At 49.3% G+C, this 9,973-nt stretch overlaps 1 protein-coding gene across 5 annotated transcripts in view; it reads left to right on the plus strand.

Annotated features, from left to right (window-relative positions):
- ppp1r13bb (protein phosphatase 1, regulatory subunit 13Bb) overlaps window positions 1-9,595 on the plus strand; it is a 19,469-nt gene extending 9,874 nt beyond the window's left edge. The window contains exons 6-19 of one of the 5 annotated variants that reach the window (XM_068724494.1): window positions 267-368; window positions 1,493-1,667; window positions 1,792-1,991; window positions 2,097-2,261; window positions 2,466-2,658; window positions 3,135-3,263; window positions 4,917-5,050; window positions 5,169-5,628; window positions 5,956-6,698; window positions 6,777-6,929; window positions 7,025-7,158; window positions 7,249-7,415; window positions 7,555-7,754; window positions 7,890-9,595. In XM_068724494.1, coding sequence (XP_068580595.1) covers window positions 267-368; window positions 1,493-1,667; window positions 1,792-1,991; window positions 2,097-2,261; window positions 2,466-2,658; window positions 3,135-3,263; window positions 4,917-5,050; window positions 5,169-5,628; window positions 5,956-6,698; window positions 6,777-6,929; window positions 7,025-7,158; window positions 7,249-7,415; window positions 7,555-7,754; window positions 7,890-7,931 — 2,997 coding nt within the window. In that variant the 3' untranslated portion in view covers window positions 7,932-9,595. The remainder of the gene's footprint in view (window positions 1-266; window positions 369-1,492; window positions 1,668-1,791; window positions 1,992-2,096; window positions 2,262-2,465; window positions 2,659-3,134; window positions 3,264-4,916; window positions 5,051-5,168; window positions 5,629-5,955; window positions 6,699-6,776; window positions 6,930-7,024; window positions 7,159-7,248; window positions 7,416-7,554; window positions 7,755-7,889) is intronic. The other 4 variants (XM_068724495.1, XM_068724496.1, XM_068724497.1 and 1 more) reach the window with 4 other exon arrangements.
- The last annotated feature ends 378 nt before the right edge of the window (window positions 9,596-9,973 follow it).

Below are 9,973 nucleotides of genomic sequence, written 5' to 3' on the forward strand. Positions count from 1 at the left end.
ACTCTGTGAGCTCTAGAACATCACATGGGGGCTGAAGAGGAGGATTTCATTGAAGATGTTTATGGAGGTTTTTTTATCCTCATGAATGCAGACTTTCAGTGATGTTTAATAGTATAGAAGCACTCAACAAGCACTTACTGCTTGAAATGTTTAAAAGCCTGTGTGTGTGTGTGTGTGTGTGTGTGTGTGTGTGTGTGTGTGTGTGTGTGTGTGTGTGTGTGTGTGTGTGTGTGTGTGTGTGTGTGTGTGTGTGTGTGTGTGTGTAGGTGGGGAATCAGCGCGTGGAGCTCACGCTGTCAGAGCTGCAGGAGATGGCCACGCGGCAGCAGCAGCAGATCGAGGCTCAGCAGCAGATGCTCGTCGCAAAGGTAAAGCCTCGTCTCTGTTGTTTCATCTGAATATGAATCCTCCCGCTGAACATCATAACGGTCTGTCGTTCAAAATATTCTTCTTGCTGTTCCTACTGGGGAACATTAGAGGGCGCTCACCACAAACTGCAACATCTTCCTGATTTAGACAGTTAGATCTGAAGCACTACCTCAGAACGTTTGACATTCCTCGGGCCTAAATGTTATGTTCTATTCGTTGAAGCCCGATCGATCAAAGCGCTCCATCTTTCACATTTTCCGACGTGTACAGAGGTGATCGGTGAGGTGCGGGTCGGTCCGATATTATGACCTGTAAGTCTGAGACACGGAACTGTCCGTTAGTTCACGGCCACGTTAACGAGAAGACGCACTCCTGTTGCACTGCTCTGATCCAAAGAGGCCCATCGTGACCTCAAACCGGGGCAGGTTATGTAACGAATGAGATGGGAGGCAGAATGAGTCACTGCGCTAGGATCGTCCAGTTTGTCAGAATTCATACTTCATTCCGTCTTTATTGAAACTCGTGCACAAACATTGCTGCGTTTACTCAAGCGTGTCGGTTATCACATCGGTTACAAAAAGGAGCTTTCGTCTTGCAATGGGAGGAATAAGAACCTTCACACAACCGGTCTACCAGGAGTTTCAGTGAACTCAAGTCTGACCGCCGTGCTTGTGGTGTGCCGATCAGTCAGGATCAGTCGTGCACGATGAAGCCTACTGTGGACCCGCCGATAGAAAGACTTATTCATTGCCTTTGTTTTGGTGTCTCAGAAGTAGGCCCGCATAAAAGCCCTGCAGTCATTTGGAAACCTGGGCCTGTCATTTCCTATTTTAGGACCTGAACTGGAGCAGTTCTCAGTTGGATGGAGAGATGAAGTCATCTGACCCTTACTTCAGACAGCCTTGACACAGCACAGCATTTCATTTAGTGCATACAGCAGAGAGATTCAGCCTAGTTTCAGGGTCTGTCTGCCACAGAGATATCTTGTGAGCTTTGGGGCGGAGCCTTGCTGGTCTTAGCATCGAGACGGCTCGCTCTGTCGGAGGCAGTGTGACGCCATGTTTGTACATCCCGTTTTCCCCGTCGCCTATGAAACGACCGTCTCTCGTCTGGTCCTCTGAAGGAGCAACGTTTGCGCTACCTGAAGCAGCAGGAGCGCCGTCAGCAGCAAACCGTTTCGGAGAGCGAGAAGCTGCAGAAGCTGAAGGAGCGCGTGGACAGCCAGGAGGCGAAGCTCAAGAAGATTCGGGCGATGAGAGGCCAGGTGGACTACAGCAAGGTCATCAACGGCAACCTGTGTATGTATAGCTTCAATACGCACATCGTTTATTAACCCATCGTATATTTAAATATAGTCACATCTAGAGCTAGGAAGAAAGGTTGAGCTACAACCGATGTGGTTTCTTTATTCCTCACATCCAGCGGCAGAGATTGAGCAAGTCAGCAGCCTGTTCCAGGAGAAGCAGGGCGAGTTACAGTCAGCGGTGCTGAGGGTCGAGCAGCTCAGCCTGCAGCTGGAGGACCTGAGGAGGGGGAAGCTCAACGGCATACAGACCGCCCTGGGGGGCCAAGTAACCGGCGCTGCTGCCCTGGAGCTCCGTAAACTCTACCAGGAGCTTCAGGTACCAGTGGTAGAAAGAAGCGCAACATCTCGTCAAAGCTGTTTCTATGTTCGACTGTGTTTCTATTGTCGTAGTGACTCTATACGTGTGTTTGCATCTGCGCAGATCCGGAACAAGCTGAACCAGGAGCAAAACAGCAAGCTGAAGCAGCAAAAGGATCTCCTCAACAAACGCAACATGGAGGTGACGCTCATGGACAAGCGCATCAGCGAGCTGCGGGAACGCCTCTACAAGAAAAAAGCTGAGGCACGTCAAAAAGAAAACCTCCCTGTAAGACTAAGAGCGCTCAACACTTCTCCTCATTCAGACTCTTGTTGTTGGAAATGCTTCTGACAAAAGCCCCTTTCATGAGGAAATCTATTGACTTTAAGAAATCATTTCTACTGACTGTATATTATATATGCATCTCCTTCACATCTTGATGGTTTCCCCTGACAACACTCCTGATATTTGAATCTGTTCTGACTCTTATAGATCAACAGAGCCAACGGGCCTCCCTCTCCCCAGCCAGCTGCTGGTACTCTGGGCCGTGTTGCTGCTGTTGGACCCTACATCCAGGTTCCTGTGCCGGGTCGACAGGAAGGAGGCTACGCCATACCAGCTGATCCCCTGAAGCCTCAGACTCTGGGTGTTAATAACCAGGCCAACCACGGCCGCACCAAGTCAGGTTGGTGGAAACCCATCAAATTACAATTGCAGTGCAGAATGCATTTCACTTTAAAACACACCTGTAGCAGTGGAAACCAGGCGATGCAGTATATGTAGCTTTAATCGAAGCTTTGAGTTCCCTCCTTAAGGAAGCAGGAACATGGTCATGGCCAGTTAGAGCAGATGAGAGGATAGATGGATTCAGTTTCAGAGTAGATTGGAGACATGTAGTCCCAGAGGCACAAGCTTTGCTGCACATTCAACACGTCTTGCATGTCTGAGATTCCCTCCAGCTGTGACTGTTCTCTTCCCACCTGACTTCTCCGTTAATCCTCTGCCTGCTCTTGATTTAATGTTCCTTCTCTCCACCTGTGTTGTGTTTACTGTGGTTCCTCTCCTCCTCTCTCATGTGTCGGTGCTGTTCTTTTTCTCTGTGCTGTCTTTCTGTCTCACTGGGTGGGGGTGGGGTTGGTGGGGCAACTCTTCCTGGGGCAGACGGTGTACGCAAGCCTCCCGGCCCTTGGAAGGTGTCTGATTTAGACATCGTTGTGGACCCGGTTCCCCCGGCCCTTCCAGAATCACACCCGGGCTCCGGAGCCTCCACTGGCTCTGACGGCTCGTCCCGTGAGTGCTCAGCGCTGCTTTAACAAAGGGATGGCACCGACTGAACCTTCTCTCTCGTGCACCGGAGGGGTTTTACCTTCCTAACGTAGTCCGTTTCACGAATTAAAGATGATCAGAATAAGCCCAATTCACTGTAAAAGTAATGGAACCGACTAAATCAAAGCTGACATGCACAGCTGGGGAGTCTGAGGAGGAGCATCTGTGCCTGGTTAACATGAACAATGGCCGCCTGATGGAAGCATCCTCGTTTGGCATCCTTAAGCTCTCCTGCCAGTGCAGCACGGTGCCAGTTCTTTTTCTCTCCTCAAATGTTGACTTTTCATTCGGAGTGTTTCCTCTGTTGATTGGCCGATGATCAGAGTAGTGTGGGGTGCCATCTTGAAACACTTTGCTCCCATCTGCAGAGATGTGACGCTCCTAATCGTAGCTGACAGGAGGCCTCGTATGAGGACAGAGTCACTGACGAAGCACCGCTGATCCCCGTCTGCGTCGGTACACTTCTGAGAAGGTTCAATGAGTCGAGCGCCTCGTTAAATATACACACAGGAGATATTTGGGCTTTGTTCTAACGTGATAACGTCCCCCAGCCCGCCTAAGCTCCACCATCGCTGCACATTCACACGACAGCCGAGCTGTGAGAATGTTGAGACGTCATCGGATTCACTCCGGCTGAGACCCAGTTCAAGCCGTTTGCTTTTGGCCTCCTGTAGCGTCGGTACAACGGCTTCATGATTACTGTGATTAATCTAAGAACAGATTGGAAGCTGCTTCTTAAACAGATTTCCCAATCGGTCCCATTAATGTAGATCCACTTTATTGTTTGTTTATTTAAAGTTTCCTTAGGTACTAAAAAGAATATTGGAAATCTGAAAAGCCATAATTGACTTTTGAGTCTTTTTTTGGGTCTGTAAAGAGTCGGTTATTGTTTATATTTATTAATTGTGTCACAACTATCGCTGTCGTTTTATTGTTTTCTTTTTCTATCTTCTTTCTTTTCAACCTATACTTGCATCCTTTTTATCCTTTACATGTGGTTTAGTTCAAGTAATCAGTTTTTGTCTTGGAGACAAATCTTCTAAACTAAATCACATTTTAGTTACTCTTTACCAAATGTAACTAAATAAAAAATACAAGTACGCAGCAGCAAAACACAGACGCAGATCCATTCATCGCCGTCATCTGAAGGCTCTGGGTTTTTATCCTATTGATCAAGAGCTCTATTATTTACAGGCCAGTGTGTGTATGTGAATGGTGCATCATCCCTTTACGTCAGCAATTGCAGTTGTGGCATTAGAAGTCATTTTTAGTGACCTGATTTACTTCTCCCATCATCTTTGCTCATGTAAAACATGCTGAACTAAAATCAACAATCGGTGTGTTTAGATGTCTCTTGATGGTTCCTGGTTAATAGGATGGGCTTCTCAAAATCCTGAGCCCTCTGTTCAATACCACTCCTAGGTCAAAACGGTACAGATGTTCTTAAAATACTCATATTCCACTTTGTGGTTAATCGCACAAAGTCACGTATTTCAACCGTTACCGTTTCGACGTACCTCTGGTGGATATGCTTTGTCACGACCCTGAGTCGTGTCTCATGCCGCCTCAATCACTCGTTGCTCTTTTGCCTCTTACTGTGTCCTGTTTGTTCCCCAGCTAATGATACAGGTTGGCCCACTTTAGGCAAGACCAACACATCTCTAAAGCCTCCTGAGAGACGAGACTCTGGGGCCGATGCCCAGGGCAAGAGCCCCCCCTCCGGCTCCCCCGTCGCTCCGAGTGCAGAAAAGGTCCGTCCTCCTTCCTCTCATGCGTTCAACGTTCTGCAGCTGTTAACCTCCTGGTTCTGAGATGAACTGTCATGGTGTCTTGATTAACTCAAGATGTTTGTGTGTGATTTCTTCCCAGGTGCTAGACTCCAAAATGTCCGTGTCCTCCCCTGCCATACCCAAGCCCCAGCCGCCTCCGTACGGCTCCCACCTCACCCACGCAAACTCCGCCAGCTCCTTGGAGCGGCGCAAGGACGCGCCTCCTCCTCCTCCTCCTCGCCCGCTCCCGAACCCGCCGGCTCCCGCTTGGCCCCGCGCCCCCCCCACCACAGGCTCGTCCTCCCAGCAGATCCAGCAGCGAATCTCGGTGCCGCCGAGTCCCACCTTCCAGCCCAATGCGCCGCAGTTCCCTCCCGGGCTGAGCGAGCGACTGGATCCCCCGCCCGCTGTGGCGGTACGCCCCTTCATCCCAGACAGAGGGCCGCGGCCTCAGTCGCCCCGAAAGGGCCCCCCCACCATGAACTCCAGCTCCATCTATCACATGTACCTCCAGCAGGCAGCGCCAAAGAGCCAGCCACTCAAGCCTGCTCTCAAAGCAGGTAAGAGGCCTCGCGTGTGGTTTTGTTTTTCATGATTGAACAGTTTCATGTCTGTGTTGCGATACAGTGTCTCTTTCAATATTGCTGCTACTTGCTAGATCCAGTTTTATCTTCTTAGACATAAATTAAGAATGTTGCACCTGATCGGTGCATCTGTAGAAAAATGACCTAAAAGTAGCTGTTAGTCAGATCAGCGGTTTAAAATGTATTTCATGTAAATGTTTATTTTAGGCTGCAGACTATCTTACCAATCGATAAATGAAACTCATGTTTGTCAGGTGAACCAGTGATAGTGATGTCAATGCCTCTCTCTCTGCTTGTCTCTAGTATACGGGAAGCCTGTCCTCCCCCCCAGCTCGACTCCCCCCTCGCCTCTCCCTTTCGTCCAGGCCGGAGGGGCCTTCCCGTTGCTCCAAGCCCACCCTGGGGGTGAGGACGCTTTGGACGGAGAATTTGACGATTTCTTCCAGCACCACCCGGAGCCCTTAGCGCCTCCTCCCAGTGTGGAGAACATCCCCCGACCACTCAGCCCCACTAAGCTCACGCCCATGGTGCACTCCCCGCTGCGCTACCAAAGTGACGCCGACCTCGAGGTGCTCCGTAAAAAGCTGGCCAACGCTCCGAGACCGCTCAAGAAGCGCAGCTCCATCACAGAACCGGAGGGCCCCAGCGGACCCAACATCCAGAAACTGCTCTACCAGAGATTCAACACTCTAGCGGGGAGCATAGAGGGAAACGGAGTCGGTGGATCAGGAGGCGGCAACGGTGCTGGTAACGGAACGCCATTTTATCAGCCTGCTAATCTGGGAGGCGACTCGGACAACGGTAACCTCCCCTCTGAGACGCCGCCGCCGGGGGCAGAGGAGCCGGGCTTCGAGGCTCCGCCTCCATCTACGAACGCTAACGACAACGAGGCGCCGCCCTCGCCGCCAGAGCTGGATCCCGCCGACGCGGAGGACGCGGAGGACGACAACAACAACAACACGGGAGGCTCCGAGGCGTCGCTGCCCAGCCCCGTGCTGGAGGTGACCACTCCAGAAGAGAGCGGCACCGGGGGCTCACAGCTCCTGGTGAGAGAAACGCCTACGACAAAGTGTCTAAGGAGGGACTTCTAATAAAGAAACTTAACGTCTCCTTTCTGTTCACAGGACAAGCGCACAAACCTGAAGAAGCCAAACTCTGAGCGCACCGGCCACGGCTTCAGGGTGAAGTTCAACCCTCTGGCCCTCCTGCTGGACGCCTCGCTGGAGGGAGAGTTTGACCTCGTCCAGAGGATCATCTATGAGGTATGTCACGACTGTGTGAGTATACTTTTGATTTATTTGCAATTGCACGCATTTGGGGACAAGCACTCATCTCTTCATCTGGGTCTTTCTGTCTTTTTTTTTTATCTCAGGTGGAAAATCCGAGCACTGCCAACGACGAGGGCATCACGCCGCTGCACAACGCAGTGTGTGCGGGACACCACCACATAGTCAAGTTCCTGCTGGACTTCGGCGTGAACGTCAACGCCGCAGACAGCGACGGATGGTGAGTGATGACGCACGTTTGTAGGAAATTGAGTCCAGGTTGATTTCCATTTCTATACATTATGTTTATTCTGCCGTTTGTCCCGAACAGGACTCCGCTCCACTGCGCCGCCTCCTGCAACAGCGTTCACCTCTGCAAGGTGCTGGTGGAGTCGGGGGCGGCCATCTTTGCCAGCACCATTAGCGATGTGGAGACTGCTGCAGATAAATGCGAGGAAATGGAGGAGGGTTACATCCAGTGCTCCCAGTTTCTATACGGTGAGAAAGAAGCCGTCAACACGTAGCAAATGAGCCCCGGTGCTGTGATGCATCTCAGAGTTTGCTTTGAACATTTTGAGATGAATTTGTCTGTGAAGATGCTGGTGCGATATTGACTCTCTACTCTACTCTACTGCAGGTGTTCAAGAGAAGATGGGTGTCATGAACAAGGGGACGGTGTATGCTCTGTGGGATTACAAAGTTCAGAACCAGGACGAGCTGGCGTTCAGCGAGGGGGACGCCATCACCATTCTGCGACGACAGGACGACAGCGAAACGGAGTGGTGGTGGGCTCAGCTTGAGGACAACGAGGGCTACGTGCCCCGCAACCTGCTGGGGGTAAACGACAAATCATATCAACCATCACATCCGCCTTCTCTGTTTATCCTGGTTATTGACTGAAGAGCTGAAATCATTAGTCGCGTCAAACGTCACGTTGACCATTCCTCCGGTTTCTGTTTGTGTTCTCTGCAGCTCTATCCTCGGATCAAGCCTCGTCAGCGCTCCCTGGCATAGTGTCTCACTCCGCTGACCGTCAGCTGGACGAGGGACACAACCAGGATCAGAGAACAATGGGGCCTGGTGCTCTGTCCTCTCCCCGTGGCCGTAACCCCTCCCCCCCCCTCCCCACTCCAGCCTTCTGCTTCTCACAAAATCCTTTTTTTTCCTCTGAAGCAGTGAGCACCAAAGTCTCTCTCACACACACACACACACACACACACACACACACACACACACACACACACACACACACACACACACACACACAAGCACTCCGAAGGCTCTTACACCGCTCCATCTCCTCTCCTCCTCCACCTTTCAACCTCTCGCTCTGTCATCGTCACAACACGATTCAGTGTCCGCTCCGTATCCGACGTCGACTTGAAGAATAGAACAGAACCCCGCGTCTCGGTAGTTCTCGCAGCGTTCGCACTTCTTCGGCCCTGAGTTCTGTGATCACGTGACACTAGATGGGGACCGGAGCAGTCGGCCCTCATGGTGAGACGATGCCGATTGTCGTTGGTGGAATTGACTTTGAATTTGATCCCCTTGCACGAAAAAAAAACAAACCAACACAGAAACATGTGCTCTGTGTTTGATTTCACTGTCTAACCATCAAAGAAGAATATAGATTTGAACAATTATCCTCCAATCAGTGACTCACAGCTCCTTCTAGAGATCGTCATGATTTAGAAAGGAGCGTGTTGTAAATCCTTAGTATTAACTACGCGGGCCAGTCCGAACAAACCCTATCAAAGCAAAGATGAAGTACGTTGTCATGAACATTGTTTTTTCATTCAGTGTCATCCGTTCAGAATGTGGGTCCAGGGGAATCCAGTTCTTCTGCTCGATGGGATTTCAAGAGGAAAATACTACGTTTGTATGTTTGGTGATCTGAACGAATGCTGCAGCTTCCCAAAGATACTGTGATGGAAATAAGCAGCAAACAGTATTTTTGCTTTACCAAAAAAAAAAAAAGGTTGATTGAGAAGCTGTGACGGCATAACATCTGGAGAGAGGGTCTAAAAAGGTACCCATGAACAATATATCTTAATTTAAGGATTGGGAAAAACAACCTTTGTTTTATAGTTTTAAATTCCACAGCGACATCACGGAAACCATCATCCAAACCATAATACAAACTTAGTTTACCACGTTAGGAGTTAACACTGGAGATCAATAACCCAGCTGCTGAAGCCCACTTGAAACACTTAATCTCAGGACCGTCATGGTGCTGCTGACACTGTTCCACCACTAAACTAGTGATCATATTTCTATTTTTATCTCTACAAACATCACCTCCGTTTGAGCGGCATACCAAACAAAAACACAGGAACACATTAGAAAGAGTCTCTCAGCGATGGGCGAAAATGATCGATGGACGAAGAGAAGGTAAATGTGCTTCAACATACGAACCTTCTCCCAGTTCTGCTCCTCCAGCTGCCCCTCTTTCAGGTATTCACCACTCCAGTAACACTCCTACATGTGTTCTCACGCCGTTGGACATCTAGAGTCCATCGACCTGTCCTGAGCCCCAGGCTCCTCATGGCTTCGTCTGTACATAGTGGGAGGAGACGACTATATGTTTGCTGTATGGACAAGTGGGCTCTCTGTATAAACGCTGTACTCACAGATTGAATTATGTAAATGTGAAGAATAAAACAGAAGCTCTGGCATGACTGACGTCTTCTTGTTCTTTGCATCAGCAAAACAATGTTACATTTTTTAGGAATTGTGAAAATATTGTGAATGTTTCTTTTTCTATAATAACACGGCCGTGAATGATGATGAACTGAACTGAACTGAACTCATGTAGAGGCTGTAGTGTATCGAGTGGTCTGATGTCACCAAACAAACTGATAGATACCGATACAGATATAGAGATAGATATAGGTACAGATATAGATATAAATATAGATACAGATACAGATATAGATATAAATACAGATATAGATACAGATATAGATATAAATATAGATACAGATACAGATATAGATATAGATACAGATATAGATACAGATACAGATATAGATATAGATACAGATATAGATATAAAT

Source organism: Cebidichthys violaceus, unplaced genomic scaffold (assembly GCF_023349555.1).
Source record: "Cebidichthys violaceus isolate CVI_PGR_0920_01 unplaced genomic scaffold, fCebVio1.0.p SCAF_31, whole genome shotgun sequence".
NCBI classification, from domain to species: Eukaryota; Metazoa; Chordata; class Actinopteri; order Perciformes; family Stichaeidae; genus Cebidichthys; species Cebidichthys violaceus.